General features: G+C 42.5%; 1 protein-coding gene across 1 annotated transcript in view; it reads left to right on the top strand.

Moving 5' to 3' along the window:
- The first annotated feature begins 337 nt into the window (after positions 1-337).
- Positions 338-21,581, top strand: part of LOC124798445 (cuticle protein 19-like) — a 70,814-nt gene continuing 49,570 nt past the window's right edge. The window contains exon 1 of the mRNA XM_047261863.1: positions 338-559. Coding sequence (XP_047117819.1) covers positions 545-559 — 15 coding nt within the window. The 5' untranslated portion in view covers positions 338-544. The remainder of the gene's footprint in view (positions 560-21,581) is intronic.

Raw genomic sequence — 21,581 nt, 5'->3', positions numbered from 1 at the left:
CGCAGCCGCGAGGAAACGGAACAAGCGGGATGAAAGCGAGAGCGCAGAGCGTGGTTGCTCTCACGTCACCAGCAGCAGCGGGACAGACCGAGAGGCGTAGAGAAGAACGCAGGTAGGGGGGAGGGGAGGCCGGCAACGGGACGCAGCTGCGTTGCGTCACGGCGTCGCGTGCTCCACCCTCCCACCCCACCATCGCGCACTCCCCCGCCCATCTCTGCAGCCGCCGCATCCTCGCCGCTTCGCGACTCCACCGTCACTGGGCGCCGATCTTCCTCAGTCCGTCTATCCTTCTCGCCTCGCTTTCCTCCTCCTCCTCCTCCTTCATCGCTACTCCTCCCCAACCCCCACCCCCGGACTGGTGTTGGGCGTGAAGGAAAAGGGGCGAGCGCGCATGTGGGCCCTCGAGAGCAGCGGAAGGATTTTCGGCTGCCACAGGGACCACCCCGGCAGAGTATATAAGACACCGCGGAGACGCCGGCGAGTCACCAGTTGTGTGTGAAATTGTGTTGGGAGAGGTAGACGGGCAGCTCAACGTAACGTGGCGATGAATCTGCTCAAGGTGTGTTTTTATGTATGCTGTCTGGTGGTGGATCTTGTGACGCGCAGTGTAACGATTGATTATCCGATCCAAATATTAGACGTATTTCTGGAGCAGTTCACTGTTTGGTGCATGACTGCGTTTTCCATTTGGTGTTATCTCTATTGGACATCCTCGCGTAAAAATTTTTGAGAAGTTACCGAGCACACTCAACCCTGAAACGTTTGGGGTGTAATGCGTGGACTTCATATACCTGAATTTCTTCCGCTAATAAACTTACAACAACATTTCATTTTCTCTGGTGATTCTCTTGGTAATTATCAAGCTTATAACAGATATAATATTTGTGTTACATTCTTAATCGATTAGGATTACGTTTCATTATATCAGCATGTTTCTCAAAAAAAATTAATTGCCTTGATCGCAGTATTACATTAATTTACAGTTTGTTGATTACTATTTTGGGTTGCTACACCATCATCTTCAGGTCAGTGTTATTGAGATTCAGTATCTTTATACCTGCAGGCTACAAAGTCATCATCAGTAATGTTCTGTAGCTTACATGTTAATAGAAACTGACTCTCTGGTAAGACTCTGAAAGTAGTTGTCTAGCAACAGAAACTAGTAAACAACAATTTCCAAATTAATATAGTAATGCCCTCAAGACAATTAAAATTTTTGAAGAAATATATCAGATGCATTATCTCCATCACCTGAAGATGTCAAGTCTTACCAGGATATCCACGTGTTAAATAAAAGAGGTTCCTTGACAGTTAAGTAAGGTACCAAGTCGCCTTTGGCGTCTGATGCATCGTCACAACGAATGTGTGATAATTAACAACAAAAGTAGGCCCACTGTTAATTTCCCGGGTTCTAAAGTAAACTATATTACAACTAAGAATACAGGAGGGAAGATAAGATTCTTAAGTCTTCCAATAATCGAATAACTTTTTAGTTTCAAAATGTATTCCGTTCTTTTCAAATGTGAGGCACTTGGCAGAATATATCATTTAAACACTTAAGCGTACATTGATTCTTAATCATAGCAATAAAAGATGCAAGTCAGGATCTTGTCAAAAATGTTTTATCGCACATTTTAGCTTCAGGCCAGACTACCACTGCTCATTGCTCGTTAACTCTACCACTAAGACTACTAACCAGTACTATTAGAACCATTAATATTGATTGGTACTGTCTTTATTATGGGTGTCCTTGAATATCCAAATTTAGAAACATTCATGAAGAATCCTACATTGCAGCATAGATGTGTGTAGCATAATTTATGACTCCAGTTACGGATTACATATTGAGTCAACAATCAAGAGCCCGAATGTGACTCTGGACACTGAAAGTTCCATGTACAAAGTACTATGAACTTACTTGTTTCTGTAAAGTATACTCAGAATAAGTTATGGCGTTATAACTTCAGTTATGACGTTAGGACTTTTACGATCTAACCAATAGCTGTCGCTTTTGTGAGGAAAAGCTGATGTTGCTGATAATGACAGTATCAACAATGAACTTATTTCTACAAACTGAACTCCTATGCTTCAGAAATCTTCCAAACAATTAGATATTGTATTATAATGAGTGAAAGATGGTCCAGTCTGAGGAATTAACCGTTTCCATATATGAATGAAGAAACGGAGCAAAAAGTGTTTTGGTGTCATTTTTGCCAAAACAAGCTACATCAGTAAATTTAAGGCTGCTTTTTAATACATGTTAGCGAGACAGAAGCGGGCGAAATGGTATAGTACATTCAGATGACATCTTTCTCTTCTTCTCTTATGTACAAAGTTGGAATGAAAGGTAATTTAACTGTGACTGTTTTTTTCAGCACGAAAAGAGACTACTCCATTTAGTGTAGGATAATTAAGACGAAGCATGCATAGATATAAACCACAGAAAACATTCTTCAAGTGTCTTGAATGAATCACAGTAAAGAAGGAAATCACTCTCGAAATGAGAGATGCATGTTAGTAATTTCTTTGGTTACTGTTCGGCTCAAATCCATAGAAAGTACTGTAGGTTCCCGACTATGACCAAAATTAGCTATAATGAGTCAGCTGCTTAAAAATTAATTCATTCTCAGGGACATATCCAGTACCGAACATATTTTGGCAGCATCGCATTCAAGTCAACACCTCGGCGTTTTGAAAGAGTATTAGAATAGACGAAAAATGAGGAAACCAATAAACATTTACTGAGATATACCTGCCAATTAACAATTTCTGATATATATTTTGATGACATATTGTCTACAAAACCGCGAGAACGTTTCGTATACGCTCAGCAAACTTTAGAGAGACGATACAAGAGAGGCTTTGCGCACCACGGAGAGGTTTACTATCGAAGTTCCGAGAGGGAGCCTATCAAGAACAGTTGGGCAACGTATTATTTCGTCTCAAAAAGCTCTCGTAAAATAATCACAACGAAATTGTTAATAAATTAGAAGTTATATGGAGACTTATCAATAGTCATTCACCCACGCACCATAACGAATGAAGCAGAAAATGGAGAGAAATGATAGGGGTCAAGAAAGTACCCTCCACCTTACGCCCTAAGCTCGTGATATATAGATTAAGAGTATATACGTGAAGCTCTACGGTCGTTATTCGAATAAGATCTGATGCCGAACCGAACGAGACGATGTAGTGGTAAGACTGAGTGTGAGTTCGAGTACACCGAGAGTGAAATCTCTGACCGACCATCCAGATTTAGGTTTATCTTGGGTTTTCTAAATCAGAAAATGCCAGGATGGTTCCATTGAAGGACACCAGCGATTTACCTCCTCAATCCAATCTTAATGACCTCCTCGCGGATAGGACATTTAAGTCTAATACTGAGCCTTTCTGTCACCTCTCTACTGAACAAAACCGGCTGAAGCGATTGATATCCTAATGACGTGGATTTCGAAGTAATAATTTTGAAATTTACATGGTTATCACTTCTTTTCAACGTGCGCAGTCCTTAGCTCTTTTCTTGGTTAGCGTTCATGATCCGATTACCTTATATCGATCAACTGAATATATTTAGTGCTGAAATCAGTTCCAGAAGCAACTGACTACTTTTCAGACAAGAGGTCAGAATAAAGATTCATCGAATTAATTAGAGAGGAAGCACAAACTAAATTAGACAACTGTGGGGCAACGAACTGTGTGTTGCCTTTTCGTGACATCCATCCCGTTATTCGTTTAAGCCAACCAGGGGACCACGGCCAGCATGTTATCTGACGTCTTCTCCTCCAGAACACGGATGGAATGTCATAATGACAGTGTCACCGTTCTTGGATACCTTACAGCGGATCGTTCACAAGCAAGAGAAGAACAGTTACATAAACAAGCAATTGGGCGCATAATTCCAACGGACTGTCTTCACACATCACGTTTCGCGCACGTACCTGTTGTGCGGTTGAAGGCTTCGCGCCGCTTTCTGCTGATGTAGTCTCATTAGTCAAAATGAAAACGAACGCCTCAGGTGGAGGTCATCAGCCGCGTACTTGTTTTCTCTCACTATTAATATGAAGGCTCAAGGCTCTTCCTGGCTCCTAATCATAGTCTGCCAATGTGCAGTACGTCATCCTGCTTCTTGCAGCGTCACCATTTTGTATGACGTAGGAATCTATCCAAGGGGGCGAGCAGTTATCACAGTAGGCAATTCTGACACTCGGTGCTCTAGGCCAGTTGTAATACCTCTTAGGAAAGGGCACCACAGATCCTTGAGCAACCTTTGCCTCGAGTGGTGATATTTTTATTTTGTTGTTGTTGTGGTCTTCAGTCCTGAGACTGGTTTGATGCAGCTCTCCATGCTACTCTATCCTGTGCAAGCTTCTTCATCTCCCAGTACTTACTGCAACCTACATCCTTCTGAATCTGCTTAGTGTATTCATCTCTTGGTCTCCCTCTACAATTTTTACCCTCCACGCTGCCCTCCAATACTAAATTGGTGATCCCTTGATGCCTCAGAACATGTCCTACCAAACGATCCCTTCTTCTGGTCAAGTTGTGCCACAAACGTCTCTTCTCCTCAGTCCTATTCAATACTTCCTCATTAGTTATGTAATCTACCCATCTAATCTTCAGCATTCTTCTGTAGCACCACATTTCGAAAGCTTCTATTCTCTTCTTGTCTAAACTATTTATCGTCCAAGTTTCTCTTCCATAATATTTTTATTTACAGAAAAGAATCCAATAAAAAAGTATAAAATTACGAATTTTTTGCTAGACTTTATACTGATAATTCTATTCATCAGACAGCAGCTTTGTCATTTACTTCTTATGATGACATACTTGCAAAATGGAGTTCAGACGACATGTCTATTGTGCACCACTGAATGACGACCATGAAACGAGAAAGAGTGGAAACAATGAATATTTATGATTTGGAAAACTAGCATCAAAATGAGGGTAAAGCTGTTACACCATCTAAGACTTTCTGTATTTGTCAGACCAGTACAGGAAAGGAGTAATTAGTGGGAACATTATGGAATACAACAAAATAATAATAAACAGCACAGATTAATGACAATGTTCGGTAAAGTATGTACACAGAGATGAAGAATTTTCTACTGAATTGGTGAAACTGGAAGTCGACGATAAAACAGTCTAAAAAGTGTTCACTAAAAAGAATATCTATGTCGATAGGAGTTACATTTAGTTATCTATTTAAAAATACAAATCTGCTGAAAGAAGTAAAAAAGTAGAACTTTAGTATCAATTCATCTCTTCTGCAAAAATCTTTCCTTATCGCAAATACTGGAATAACTAACTGAGTAGGGAAGGAAGGAAACCTCAGAAATGGTCAGCGACCCAGCCTGAGTGCGAGGAAAAGACGGGGATTTGACGTCAGCTCTACATGACGTACTGTCCGCTTTCACTCGGAACATTTCTGTATGCACTACTCAGAGAGCTCGCTTTAACACAAATGCACCAGTTAAGCTGGTTATGTGCGCATTAATGTTAACAGAAGAAGCAATAAAAATCTAGTGGGATCTGCACAATGTTCTTCTTCAAATCCTTAAACCCGTACTACTTCCTAACAGCGCTGAAACAGCTGGCTTGAATCTCGATATCTAAATGAATTCGGAGTTCAGAAAATGAAAATTCAGTTCGCGAAGCATTTACACTCATTAGATTGATAGTGTGGTCTCTATTAACAACAGAAATTTCATAATCGGAATCTCCAATGCGTAACCGTAAATGAAAAACCATACACAAGAGAGACCGTTAAGTAAATGCATATAATCATTCCTCTGGTGTATTAAAATGAGCTGCAGGTTCTAAACATAGTAACGAATGCACAAGTATTGTTATCTGCAGTTCCTTTGCAACCCTTAGGACATTCTGTGGCTGTTTCTGTATTAACTATGCATTATGGCGTTGATATATCGATAGTTTACGACAAAAAACTAGATAATTAGAAATTCTGTATTAACATCAGAAATACGGACGTTTTAATAAGATGAGTCGTAACGCTATATGCTCCCCCCCCCCCCCCCGCTCCCTTCTGAGTTTTGAGTCCTCCCTCGGGCACGGGTGTGTGTGTTGTCCTTAGCGTAAATTAGTTAGATTAAGCAGTGTGTAAGTCTAAGGGCCGATGACCTCAGCAGTTTGATCCCGTAGTCCTTACCACAAATTCCCAATTTCCGTAAGGTTATAGAACGTTCTACACTAGTAAAGTATACAAATAAACTCTGGTACATCTTTAACTCCCAAGACCGATAAAGTGGAAGGTCTTTGGTGTCTTTTTACTGACAGCGCATGGATTTTTCTCTTTTTCTCTTTAGGTAACAGAGTCTATCATGGTCTCCTTTATGGAACTACAAGTACGGACGGCTCACCTGTTCTTAATTTCGTTTCCTGCCGTTCTCGAATCACGTCAAGCGAATTCCAGGATGGATTCTTTTCAGTAATGGACTACTCCCACTGTGGCCCTTGTCCGACTAATATTAGGGTCTGCCTAATGATCTCAGTACAACCATAGCGTTAATTCAATTTTGCAATGAAACTGAAACCTAGTGGAGACAGTTAAGGGTCATCTAACAGGCTACAGGGATGTGCCATACTGTTCGAAGTATCTCCTCCTTCCCCCCCCCCCCCCCTCCCCACCCCCCACCCCTCCACCACTCTTCTCGCATCCTACGTTAACACCTCAGACATAACACTACACTCGATTCTTACCAGTCACTCGTCTTCAAATAACTGTACATCAAGCGGTCTCTTGGACAACAACATCAACGATGGTGATGATTGTCATAAGGTTCTATAATACTATGGATCTCAAACAATTTACATTCACGACTTTATTTCTGAAATGTGTCATCAGCCGGTTTAGCGAACACCGTCGGTTACTTACAATCGTTAAATGCTCAACTGTAATGGTCAGGCTAGTACCCAGCGTATTTCGTCCACCACTATCGTTTCCCCACTTATAGCTCCATTCACGAGAGTGGGGCGTAGAAAAAACCTATCACTCTAAAATCTCGGTTCGGGACATTTCACAAGGTATACGAGTATGTGGGAGGAAGTAATGCGTAGCATGACTGTTATTTGAACGTACGAACGATGAATTTCAACAGAAAACCTATACGCGATGCACAACGCCTTCCTTGTAACATCTCTTACTTACAAAATGAAACCGTGACAAAATGTGCAGTGCCTCTTTCAATCATCTGCATTTCCTCTATAAATTCTACACGGAAAATATCCCAGACTATAGTTAATTACCGGCTGAAACTGAATTTTGTAAGAAACATATTAAGTGAATGAATTACATTTCATTAACATTCTTCATTTGAATCTGTCCATGGCATCCAAATTTACTATAGTTAGTTATAGTCGTTTCACTATAAATCTCTTCACACATTAACTATTTATTGACTACAACTTTTCACACTCACTGATTGCCAGTCGTGTAATTAATCATTAGTACATCCTTCCTAGACTTTATGCGTAGTAAGTTAGTGTTCGTACTGTAAGTTGACTGCTAATCTCTGCACCCAGTGTCAGTCCTTATCAAGGTTACAAGCATTTGTGAATAATTTTCTGGAGTTGCTATTTCCTTACGTACGACATCATCCGCGAGTCGCTTCATGGGTCTTTCGACTTGATCAGCCAAATCTTTTGCATTTGCAGTGAACAATAATGGCCCTTTAGCGGATACCGAGGTATCTGACATCTGTCGATTGCACCACGTTTAGATATGTACTACGACATCCTGACTCCGTCATAGGGCCAGTCCAGTACTGCATAACTTTTATTTTGTTCACTAGACGGCTGTATCACATACTCTGGGCAGGCAAGGAGCGCAGAATCAGCATGGGCGCCGCCATCTGAGGTCTTCATGTTGTCTTGGGAGCACATAGTGAAGCGGATTTCACAATATCACTGTTTGCCTAATTCATGTTGAGGCCTACGGAGTATATTGCTGGTCTCCGGGAAAATCATTCCACACCATCAAAGAGTTTGTTCTGTAGTTCTGTAAGAGGTCAAACGTCAGTTGTATAGGCCTACACTGGTAGTTACGCAATAAACCTCTTCAAAACGAGAAACGGCTAAGCACTGTGTAGTCTTTTTTTTTTCTTTTTTTTTTTTTTTTTTTTTTTTACAGGGATATCTCTCAAGGCGTGATTTAAATATGAAATGTAATACTTAAGTTCATTGGACTAAGTAACTTCGGAAGTTTTTACAGAGGACGTGACGATTTGTAATTAGAAATGGACTTAGTTAAGCGATACTTATTTTCCTTCGCCGAGACAAGAGACAGCGGAGGAATACTGTTATGTATAATATAGGGCTGCAGCGACATCCCTCTTACTTATACTTTTTGACGATATGTTGGTCGTTTGACGGTGAAGTGCGATCTCCACGGACAGTAGAAGAGATCTTGTCTTTCCCCAGCTGCAAAGTCATTACGCAAGACAATTTCGCCCCTGAGGCAGAAATTGAAGCGGCCTCACTCGTGATGTAGGGCGCTTTCGCCCGCGAGGAACAGCTATCTCGGTCTCGGGCCAGCACTGGTTTCCGCCTCAATAGCACTCAGTCATGCCCTTTCATTTTCCATTTCTCTCACAGTACCGACTGCAATCCGGTGTCGACAGTAGAAGCACTTTTGCTCTTAGAGTTCACAACGAGCCACACTTGAACTGCTATATTTGACTTTCAGCTGAAAACATGTTTACCTTAAATTTGTCTAACTTCTTAATATGGCAGACCGACGTCTGAAAGCAAGAAATTATTGCGAGAAGAACAGTCCAAATCATGAATTTTTCGACACAGTACGTATTGGACCATATATGCAATTTTCAGTACATACGTAGCCTTAATTTTTACTAAACCACATGTACAACGTGCCTACTGTATTACGTCACGAAATAGGTACTGCAACTATTGCATTAGAAAACGACTATCACATTAGATGGTTCAAATGGCTCTGAGCACTATGGGACTTAACATAGAAGGTCATCAGTCCCATAGAACTTAGAACTACTTAAACCTAACTAACCTAAGGACATCACACACATCCATGCCCGAGGCAGGATTCGAACCTGCGACCGTAGCACTCGCACGGCTCCGGACAGATGCGCCTAGAACCGCTCGTCCATCGCGGCCGGCATCACATTAGAAAAAATCTGTATGTAGTACATCGGCCTTTAGTCTCCACCAACACTAAGCAATGTGGAATCCATCCATTCGTCCTGAGTCACACATAAATCTTTTATGGCACTTTCTAGCTTACTGCTTACTTGCAAACGTACTTTCCTGTTGAGTATCAGTTTCCCATCAACATTTTATCACTGGCGTGTACGCAAACAGTTCCTATTGCGGCAAGCATCCCGAGCGTGTATACAAAAGCAGATAAAGAATATGCTTCGTATATCTTACAGCACGTTTTACCTTTCAACGATTGTTCACGGTACATGTGCAGCTAATTGTGATCCACTCGTAACGATCTCGCAGTGGGGAAATGTGTCCGTCGAAGAGTCGTCAGAGAGGATGGAAGTTACAGTATCCCATTTCCAACAGAGTAACAGCCGAAACTCACAGAACTGACGCATCTCTTACTGCAATTGATAAAGTTTTAAAATTTATAGGAATACTTTCACAGATAGGTATAGCGTATTATAGCAAATACAGTCTTGTCTCTCATCACAAGGAAAGGTTTTCAGGTAGGAACCATAACCTTGACTTTAATCCTCAGTGGCTTTGATGGCAAGTAAGACAGATAATTTCCTATCCATAATTTACGCAAATAGGGAAGAAGTGCAGTAGTTGTTTTATCAAAATCATATGCACTAGGCCGTACCTCACAGACCGAGCTACTCATTGCTGCGGCAAGTCACGTGTCGTGAAACTAGCGCAGATACGTATTTTTCTCTGATGTCGAAGTTTAAATACATTTTAATAGCGTGAAATACTTTTTTCTATGAAACGCTGCATCTAAGAAAAGGATAAAGGATTGAAGCCTCTGATTAAGTTGGCGCTCACATACAAATAATGGCACTTGGATGAGGAGCTCCGAGAAGAGTGTAGCAGGAAAGCCGATATGTCTTGTTTTAGAAAGTGTCCCGAAAATTGTCTCAAGTCATCTCGGAAAACCAGTACAAAGGGAATCAAGATGGGCGAAGAACAGTTTGAAACAACACACCTTACCTTTACGACACCAGAGGCGGACCACAACAAGTAACCGAAATTCTTATTAGCTCCTGCTAGTGATTGATACAAGAAAGATTTCTAGTCTCGTGCAACGATAGATTCACCCAAAATTACTATACCGGAAGTGTTGTGCCTTGGCAGTTGGTGAACATGAGAAGACGCAGTGAGAACGAGCCTAAAACCAGGTAAAGGATTTTGACCTCTAATGAAGCTACGCACTATCGAAACCATACACCATTTAGTTGACGAAATTGCTACGATTAGTTTGGGTTTCACAAGTAACATGACATCATCGTCTACTTCCTTCAACAACGCAGCTGTTTTCAGAATCATCCTAAAATGATATTTCACGCACGTTGTATTCGGGAGACATCTATTTTCACAGTAACCCACCATTTGACTGAATTTTGGATATTTTTATCTGGTTTCCTTTTTCCGAACAGTTGAGGAAAAACGTCCAGCCATAGAATACAGGCAAGCAATCCATTTCAATAAATCTCAGAAAACAAAAGAAGCGAAGTCACATTTCTGTGGACTTAAAGGAAGAAGCATTTTACAGAAATTTTCAGTATGTTTCTGCACGTGAATGAGTGTCCATACATCGCAGGACATCATCAACAACTGCAGAAACTTGAAGTTCCGCCATTGTCTAGGTCGTATGAGAGCAAAGGGAACGTATCAGCAATGTAAATTATATTCCAGAATGAGATTTTCACTCTGCAGCGGAGTGTGCGCTGATATGAAACTTCCTGGCAGATTAAAACTGTGTGCCGGACCGAGATTCTAACTCGGGACCTTTGCCTAATTTTTTAAATTATATTCTTTCGCTCTAATTTCTGTGTTTCTGTATACGAAATAGCAGGTAGCTGGACTGAGAGCTTCACATTTCAGTAGTTCAAGACGCTCTATGTGAACTATATGAGACAAATGAAACTGCATTATTTGTTAGATTTAATCGTGTAAGATTACAGCCAAAGATATATTTACCGATGTAAAATATGCATATTCGATAAAAATGGTGAAGAAGTCGAAACGTATCACGCATTTGTGTGAATATCTGTGACACTGATTACGTGATGACGAATACTACAGATTATCACGTACATTGTAAAGAGTAGGAAACACATCACCTGCCCAGCGATGCACAAGTAAATTTCATTTAAATGTTAGGCGGTGCATTCTACCGGAATGCTCATGAACGTTTATTTATGTAGTGATATTTATGTAATGTATAAATTAATGCTTCCAAACATTTTAAATTAAGCTTTATTTAGATGACGACTTGCTTTAGGCTACGAGGAACTTCAATACTGAATTTGTACATTCCGTCCTAATCAGGCACTTATACTGCACTGTCAAAGTTTTGCATCGTTAGACGTCACAGTATTATTAGTCAGTACATCAGTGGCGTAAAACAGAAAACTTTTCGCTAATAGTAGAAATTCCCGAATATTTCCTGCCATGCTGTAGTGTGACACGGTTCAAAATACACAACTTTCAAAACAGTGAGATGGAGAGCACTAGATCTTTATATCTTAAGCACACGCCTTGTCGTATCCTCAACAACTTGTCACACAACATCTCGTCATTTCAAATCGCAGAAATGTAGCAGCATCCGTAGTGCTTCAACAACTTCACTAGTTTTCAAAATATGACACTTTCTTACACCATTAAATATAGCTAGTCATCTGGGTGTAGGTGACGACTGCTGTGAAGAGAGGTTTTAAAGACCAAAGAAATCAAAACCGGAAAATGAATATAGAGATGTGTGTCACAGGAAGTCAGAAGCAGCAGTAGTCGAGACGCATCCTCGCGAAGCGTTGCGTGCTGCCGAGAAGTAAAAGACACAAAGGACGGCTTCGACAAAGGCTGTGGAGCGCAGTCCCAGTTCCGCTGTGAGAATAACATGGTCGCAGCGACACACACAGCAGCTGCAGCGGCCACCGTGCTACAACGGACCGCACGCTCCCGCCGGAAGCCGGCCGGGTACTAACTAATCTAAAAGCCGAGCTAACTGGAGCAGCGGCCGCGACACCAGCGCCAGAGGTGGGCGTGGCCACGGGCGGCGGGTTCAGCGGCCTTCTGCCTGCTCTCGTTTCGCGCCAGGAGCAGATCAAGGCCGCCAGCCAGCTGGCGAGCACGAGAGAGTACAGTGTTGTTAGTTCATTCTCCTCCGGTACGAAGGCCAACGACCCGTGGAGAATCAATCCGCTCAAACCAGCCATGCTCTAGCGAACTCTTTGCACTGTTGATGTCGACTTCATCAGGAATCTTGTTCGCTACCTGGTTTGTGTGTTAGAGTTGATTGGAAAAGGGAGGAAGGACACTGATCCGGAAACGACCAGCTCAAATGTTGTAAGCGAAAATCGTTCTGATATGACTGACAGTGGAACACATGTGCAGGTACGGTTGTTGCTAAGACTGTAGAGTAGGTAACTTTCAGAGGTGGTAGTATGGACCAATAAAAGGTAACATGTCCGGTAAACATGGGTTCTAAAACACCTTAAGAGCTAGGAGCACTTGATCAGTAGAAGATACCTCTTTCACAGTACCAAAGATGAACAAGTGCTCATAGCTTTTCACGTATGCATGATAGAGGTTATATTTACTAGACTTTTTTCTTGTTTTGGTCCACACTGCCGCCTCTCAAAGTTGCCTACCCTTCGGTCTTAGCAACAACGGTACCGGTACATGTAGAAACACCCTGAATGCCTACAGTAAAAGGAGATTTAGGTTATTCATACTTTTCAAAAGTACAGTTACAGTATAAAAATTACAAAGTAAGGTCTTTTATAGATTCATCCTCTTGATATTCATGACACTCATTTAAGAATTTTACCGGTGTCTTACCCTCAATAGTATTTATTATAGGTGCAATTCATACTCATAACGACATTGATTAAAACTTCCAAAGCATTCCTCAGTTATATGTTACCAATGACCGCGTTTACCTTCCCATCACTCCAAATATGGGCGCCAGGGATGTCCTATCGTAGATAGTCGGCGCTATCTCTACTAAATTAGGTTGACATTTCTGTATGACCTCCGGAGTTATGCTTTTCCTTTCTTTCCTCCCACTCTCATCATTAGGTATTTTAGGAGTATCTTGACACCGAAGTATATTTTCATCTAGTAATTCATAGGTGAAGTAAGTTTGGTAAAAACTACTCAGACCGTTCCAAAGCTATGCTTGATGTTCCATCCTTTCCTAGGGTCAACATCATCCCAGAGGATTAAATGACATCGAGACTATCATCCCAACAACCCCGAGTTATAGTGGAGATTAGTACAGTTCGTCTTCACCTATTTTTCCATGCCGTGTTTTCACGCTCTCACCCGACTCCTGTGAATGTAACGGTGTGTTATAAGCTCAGATCCGGCATTCTGGCCTTAGATGGGGCAATGGAGACAGACCCACGGTCATGTCATCCTCAGCCAATGACGTCATTAGGATGTGGTATGGAAGGCCGTGTAGTCCGCAAACCGCTCTTCCAGCTGCACAGACCTTGGAGCCGATACTGCTCGGTCAAGTAGCTCCTCAGTTGGTATCTCGAGGCTCAGTCACCCTCGTTCTGGTCCTCCCACAAGGAAAAATCCTTAGCAGTAGTGGCAGTTAATCCTGGGTCCTCCGTACGGCAGTCAGCCACTCTGGGCACTCAGCTACTGAGATAGAAGTGTGTTATCCTAGCAATATAGTCAGATAACAGGTCATATCTAAGTCACATACTGGAATGTTTTGTTGTAGTCGATTCCGTTAATATGTTTCAATAAGCATTCACTTCTTGCAGCACCAAACTATTGAAAGCACCTTATTGTAAGACTATTAAATATGAACAAGCAAAAACGCTTTAAAGGATGATAGCGTTATGGGTTTGCTTTGAGAGCTGCTGCGCTGTGGGAAGGAGACAAAGTCATCATGTAAAGCATAGCTAAACCAACGCCATCAATAACATACAGATTCGGAGCAGCCGTGCATATGTTAGTAATGTAGGTGGATAAGGTGCGGTCTCTATGGGTCATCACTCGGTAAACATGATGGTCAGTGGCGCTAGTAGCGGTTAGAACATTGAGGATGTGGGTACTGAAAAATGTTTAGTGGCTAAATCCTGAAAAATTATCAATTACCAAGTAAAATAATTAATTGCCTTAATAATATTTGCATATAGTTTCTACCAACAGCCTTACTTCTTACGTAACAGCACAAGAGGAAAACTGCACTGTCCCCTCAAAAATACATTCCTTCTTGTGTGCATTCAAGTAAACAACATAAATACTGTAACTCACTGTGGATTATCAAACATAGGGACTAGGTGAGTTTATGTAAGCACGTTTTCCTTATGCGATTTCTGGTTTATTTTGATTTCAAGCACTCCCTTTGCCATCACTACTCTGTTCTTCGCAGTTAGTAAATGCGGTGTGGGGTGAAGTGCAGGAAATACTTTCTGACTTTCAGCCTCCGATAGGTACCTAGAGATCAAAGAAAGAGCGTGAAACGTTAGAAAAAATACAATACATTTAATCTGAGAGGAATTCACACGTCTTATAAAATGAATGATTAAGGTTTTAGTTGCTAGGAACAAAGCGTTATCAAATGAAATCAATGGTCTGGTAAGCAGAACAAAGTAGAAGTGATTTAGGACGGTGTGTTGTATCTCCGCTACGTTAATCAGCGCTAATATACCTCACGTGTGGGAGCCGGTAGTGGTAGGACGCGAAGAGACCCTCAGGGACACTTATTTCTCGTACATTGCGCAACTGGTTTTTGAGGGCGGACGTCTGTTTGTAGCTTGCTATGCCTTGCACGCAGCTGGACACCGCCCACCATCCCAGAAACGCTTTAAATTGCAAATCTACCTCAATGGCATTGGTATTTTCAGTTGAAGTGGCATTTAGCGTCCATTCAGAAACACACAAGGTGATTCAGGGCAAAGAGCATTAGAATGGATTGTCTGCAAACATGCTTACAGAATTACACCAGTGGTATTCGCCTTAAAGTCAACAGAAAACTTCATTTCCAATGCTATACCACGCTCACTATTCCTACCGGCTGAATAAGAAAATAACCCTCGACTGGAGTTTTGCAACGATCCATAGTTACAAGGAGATTTTATTGATTTGTAAGACAGCAGGCTAAAACTGATAGGAATGTTGTAAAGTAGTTCCAAGTGAGTCGTTGATATATAAGAATAAGCGTTTACATTCAGCGGCTAACAAACTGAACATGAGAAACCCACGCAAAAGACTAGAAAAACGAATTATTATCAGATGTAGAGGGTAAGCGTTCCAAATAACAATACACTGAATTACGCTGGTCATTAAAGGAGCATGCACATGATTTACTCTACATTCATGCCTGTTACGCAGTTAGTCCTAGGTTTGGATAACTTACCTCATGATCAGAGGTTTTAATTCTATCCTCAGATAAATCTTCAGTGTATGATAATAATTACTTATCAATAAGGCAGTCCGCAGCTCGTGGTTTTGCGGTAGCGTTCTCGCTTCCGGCGCACGGGGTCCCGGGTTCGATTCCCGGCGGGGTCAGGGATTTTCTCTGCCTCGTGATGACTGGGTGTTCTTCATCGTCATTTCATCATCATTGACTCGCAAGTCGCCGAAGTGGCGTCAACTAAGAAGGACTTGCAATACGGCGGCCGAACTTCCCCGCATGGGGTCTCCCGGCCAACAATGTCAAACGATCATTTCATTTCATTTTTTCAATAAAGCAACTGGTTCTGACACCATTGGAAGAAAAACAGCGCTTTTCCTGTATCGAGCGGACGTTACTGGAACAGCGAAAAATGCAAGACAGTGATGAAGTTTAAATATTTGAGTGAATGGACTGCATCCAGTTTCTCAGAGAAAGCAACTACCTACCGACTGGCACGAATCACAGACTGCAAAAAACGCGTATCTCACAATGTAAAACTGGAACACATCGCAACATTGTAGGCTATGGGGTGCATGCCGCTAAAGATAAAAGGGTTTATAGAAATATAGGAAATATGAATAAAAGAAGAAAATACGTTCTGTGCCAAACGAATATTGGAAACAGAAAAGAATATAGAAAAACTGAATAAGGTCCATGGCTTTCAGGCTTTTCTGTTGACATTAAAGCGAATACCACTGGTGTAATTCTGTAAGCATGTTAGCAGACAATCCATTCAAATGCTCTTTTCACTGAATCACCTTGTGTGTTTCTGAATGGACACTAAATGCCACTTCAACTGAAAACAAAGGAAGTAGGTTATAGTACACTTGTTCGCCCACTGCTTGAATATTGTTCATCAGTGTGGGATCCGTACCAGATAGGGTTAATAGAAGAGATAGAGAAGATCCAACGGAGAGCAGCGCGCTTAGTTACAGGATCATTTAATAATCGCGACAGCGTTACGGAGATGATAGATAAACTCCAGTGGAAGACTCTGCAGGAGAGACGCTCAGTAGTTCGGTACGGGCTTTTGTTGAAGTTTCGAGAACATACCTTCACCGAGGAGTCAAGCAGTATATTGCCCCCTCCTTCGTATATCTCGCGAAGGGACCATGAGGATAAAATCAGAGAGATTAGAGCCTTCACAGAGGCATACCGACAATCTTTCTTTCCACGAACAACACGAGACTGGAATAGAAGGGAGAACCGATAGAGGTATTTAAAGTACCCTCCGCCACACACCGTCAGGTGGCTTGTGGTGTATGGATGTAGATGTAGATGTATGACCGTTAATGAAATAGGTACTCCCTGCTCAAAAGAAACGAAGGAGCAGCTCCGAGACAAAATGCGATAATAATAATCAAGGTTAGTAGTAGAAACAACAGAAGTACTATCCGAAAGAAGACGACGTTAAAAAGAAACGCAATTATTCCATTTTTTCTGGATTGTACATTATTTTACCTGAGGTGGCCTACAACTCAAAGTACTCTATCAAATGATGAAAGTCACCTGAACAATGGTACCTCATGTTACATTTACCTGAAGAATTTTATGGAAACTGTTCTCCGATCGCGAAACCTACGAAACTGCATCAAGAAGGATCTTGCTGAAATAATGAGTGTGTAGTTCCGAAAGACAGAAAGTGATGGCACACCGAATCCGTACCTTTTACCCTGGATCTTATTGTGCCTCACCGGAAGGCTCACTAATTCGTATGCTGGTAAACAGTTGCGGTGATAGTGGTGTCGAGAACGTCATGTATACAAATTTAGTGTCCCGATGACACGAAACTGGACAGTTAACGTTTAGGAAGATCACAAAAAAGTCAGAAACAAAATTAAGAGCAAGCGACTTACATCATGATTCTGGGAAACAACTAACCCCCAGCACGAACTCTATTCCATATTAAATCCTATCTAAGCAGTACAACAGATTCTAAAGAGCGATTTAGCAGATGTTACGAACGATGGCACATTCTGCACTGGAACTGAAAGATGGACGGATGTTGTTATTTAGTAGTTGCAACATTGTGTCAAATCGCTTATAACATAATAGGACAAACCCGATCCGAGAAATTTCCTATTCAGCTTTACAAAACTATAACCTGTGGTACAGACTATAGACGGTAGATGAGCAGCTTGTTCGCATTCGTAATAGTGCATCAAGCTGTGAGACTGGCACAGACACGATTATGAAAGGAAACGGTGAGCCCGTCGTGCTGGCAACGGTTAGCCCCAGGTCCGCAGGCAGAAGGCTGCGGAGGCCGTAATGAGCGAGAGGATGGCAACCGGCGGCCAGGCGGCTTATCGTATCAGACGGATAATTTTCTGCAGTGTGCATCTCCTCGGGAGTCCGCAGTGTGTGCAGACGGTAAACAGCGACAGACGACATGCGGGAGAAGGGGGGGGGGGGAGGAGGGCGGAGGTGCGGAGGCTGCAGCCTTGCATTCCAGTATCGCCTATCTCTCTCTCGTCTTCTCAGCGCGCAGGCCTTCTTGACGAATGTGTTCCTTGGAGAACCCCGCCACACTGCGGGCCGCGTGACTCCACGAACGCGTCACCGCCTCAAAATATAACGTCTGCGCGGAAGAGATTTAAGGACTTCCGCACAAGATGACAGCAAGGAAGGAGTGTTCCATTCACTCAACCTGTAGTACTGCGTCCATATTAAAGCCATCTTTCCTTTCATTTATCGAAAATATTAAAAAAAGCTTCGCGTACCTATAATTTGCTATATCACCGTAATAGTCGTACCCAATTTAGACTAGTACCTTACCTGATTATATACAGTGAAAGTTTATCACGCCTACAGTTATTGACTTGACACTACTTCATCACATATGGCCACCGGCCGAGACTGCTCAGTGCTAGAGATAGTAAACGCCCATTTTGGTTTCAAATCCCCTTCCAATAATAATGATTTATATTTTCTGTGATTTGTGTGAATCAATGACCGAATAGGGTGTAAAGCGTCAAGTCATTTCGTTCGTACACTTGTATAGCTGAACATCCAAACTTCGGCAATAAAATTTACATTACTAGCCTCTGAGAGCATTTTTTACTCCCGCCGTGAGATTTCTCTTATAATGCAGTTTTCACAAAGGACTCTTCCACTACTTTCTGCGACTTTTATAGACTCTGGCATTCGTCGATAATACACCACAATTTTCTTGGAAATTGTGGTAAGTTGCTAATGAACCAAACTGCCGATGTCATCGGTCCCTACGCTTACACATTACTTAATCTAACTTAAACGCTATGGACAACATTCCAGGTCCGAATCCTGGCAGGGTCGCCATATGAAACGTCCCTTATGAAACGTCCCCTTAGAAAAATTATAAATGACTGTGCTTGAACTGACACACAGTATTTTTAGTGCTACGCAATCTGACTTTCAAAAATCAAAAAACCGTACAAAATAATGGCCCTGACTAACAATAACCTATACCTTTCATGAATCACTTACCTCACAAAAATCTTCGTTACTCGAACTACTGCAATACAGCGAGTGCCAATACTGCCAGCTAAATAAAAGATTCTAACTACTGAAGGCACTAACTACTGATAGGCATAGTTAGAAAATGAAAGATTTTGATAGAGAACAAACAATGTATTTACCTTAATAGTGTTTAAAAGTCATAATATAAATGGTTCAAAAGGCTCTGAGCACTATGGGACTTAACATCTATGGTCATCAGTCCCCTAGAACTTAGAACTACTTAAACCTAACTAACCTAAGGACATCACACAACACCCAGCCATCACGAGGCAGAGAAAATCCCTGACCCCGCCGGGAATCGAACCCGGGAACCCGGGCGTGGGAAGCGAGAACGCTACCGCACGACCACGAGATGCGGGCATTATATATCAGTTCATGACATCCAGTCTTACAAATTTACTCTTTCTGATGGACACACATCCGGATCATCCACTCTCAAAACTCCGCCATCTCTCTGAGCACATCCACCACTGCTGGCGGCTCATCTCCAACTGCGCAATGCTACGCGCTGTTCACATCCAACTGCCCAACACTACAATAGCAAATTCCAACAATGCAAACCAGCCACAGACTGCACACAGCACATTCAGTGATTTTCATATAGAGCGCTACATAGCGTTACCAACATAAAAACCTAAACAGCCTACTTAGAACACATATGCCTCAGGGATGACTCTAACCTCCGACAGAGGAGTTGGGCGAACTGTGACAAGCCGCCATAGACCGCCTGGCTACCCCGTGCGGCGATAATACACCGTCCTGTCTATTACTGTGACTTCAATGTGCAGTACTCACGCGCGTACGGCATGTGGCAGCACTGAAAGTGGAGAGTATATAGGTGTATAGTGGGATGCGGACGACAGTGCAGTCATTGTCGTAAAACAGAAACGGTGCGATTTATCTGACGTCCAAAAGGGCATCGTCATTGACTTTCGGGCCAAGGGTGAAAGCAGTTGCGAAACTGCCGCAGTGGTTAAAGTATACCGCGCCTGGCAAAATGGCGCTATGCAAAAGCGTCACCGAGGCAACTGCGGTGCACCACGGACCATGTACAGCGTCAGTCACTAAGTATTGCCACCTAGAATAAGTTGCATAGGACTACGGGGACCATAATATGACGTTGGTTTCTTGTTGATAGGTGAGATCGCTTCAGAGATATGAAGGCCAACTTTGTTTTCTTAAACTGGACGCTGTAGTTCGGTACTTATTTTCTGATAGCGGCTATCGAGACGAATCCAATGATGTGTAACAGCAGTGTCTTTAAAGCTCAACTAAGGTCACAAAGGTGGCATGAACGTCGAATCTTACCATTGACATCCTTTCACCTTAAATTATAATTCCGCTCTTGAACCTTCCTTTTACTTGCGAAATTGCTTCTTCGATATACTGATTGAACATTATGGATGAAGGACGAAATCCCTGCCTCATACCCCTTCTGACCCAAGGACTTCGTTCTTCGTCTCCCAGCCCTGTTGTATCCTCTTGGCTCTTCTACTGTTTTATATTACTCGTCTTTTCCTATAGCGTACCCGTGTTTTCCTCAACATTTCGAACATATTGCATTATTTCACATTGTCGAACGCTTTTTCCATATCGACAAATCCTTTTCTTTAGTCTTGCTTCCTTTATCAAGGTCACTAATTCATAATAAGATAGATGAGCCAGAGCATTATGACCATCTACCTAACAACCGGTGTACCCACCTTTGTCACGGATAGCAGTGGCGACGGGTCGTGGCATGTAAGCAGTGAGGCATTGGTAGGTCGCTGGAGGGAGTCGGCACCACATCCGCACACGCAAGTCAACTAATTCCCTTAAATTCCGTGGAGGAGGGCCATGAGCTCTGACGCCACGTTCAATCAAATTCCAGATGTGTTCGATAGGGTCCAGATCTAGCGAGTAAGGGGGCAGCAAATCACTTGGAACTCGCCACTGTGTTCCTCGAACTACTCCATCACACTCCTAGGCTTGCGACATGGCGTTGAAAAATGCAACTGCGTCGTGAAACATGATCGTCACGAAGAGGCGTACGTGGTCTGCAACCAGTCTACAATACTCATTGGCCGCCATGGTGCCTTGTACGAGTTTCACCGGCCTCTTAATGCCCACGTGAATGGATGCCAAACGAGGCCGCCGTCGTCTTGTCCCCGTCCCGCAGTACAGGTGTCAAGGACGTGTTCCCCCTGGAAGAGGACGGGTTCGCATCCCTCCTCGAGCAATGTGAAGAAGATATCGGGATTCATTAGAGGATGCAACGCTATGCCACTGCGCCAACGTCCAATACGTGCCCATTTCATTCGTAGTCGTCGACGTCTTTTTGTCATCATTGGTACAGGTATGGGTCGTCGGCAGCAGAGGCCCATCGTTAAGCGTTCGGTGCACTGTATGTACAGACACACTTGTACTCTGTCTGTCATATAAGTCCAATGTTAGTTCCACCACAGTTCGTAGCCTCTCCTGTTTT

This window comes from Schistocerca piceifrons, chromosome 5 (assembly GCF_021461385.2).
Source record: "Schistocerca piceifrons isolate TAMUIC-IGC-003096 chromosome 5, iqSchPice1.1, whole genome shotgun sequence".
In the NCBI taxonomy this organism is placed as follows: domain Eukaryota; kingdom Metazoa; phylum Arthropoda; class Insecta; order Orthoptera; family Acrididae; genus Schistocerca; species Schistocerca piceifrons.
Note: the sequence above shows the minus strand (reverse complement) of the source record. Positions and strands in the feature narration are given on the sequence as shown.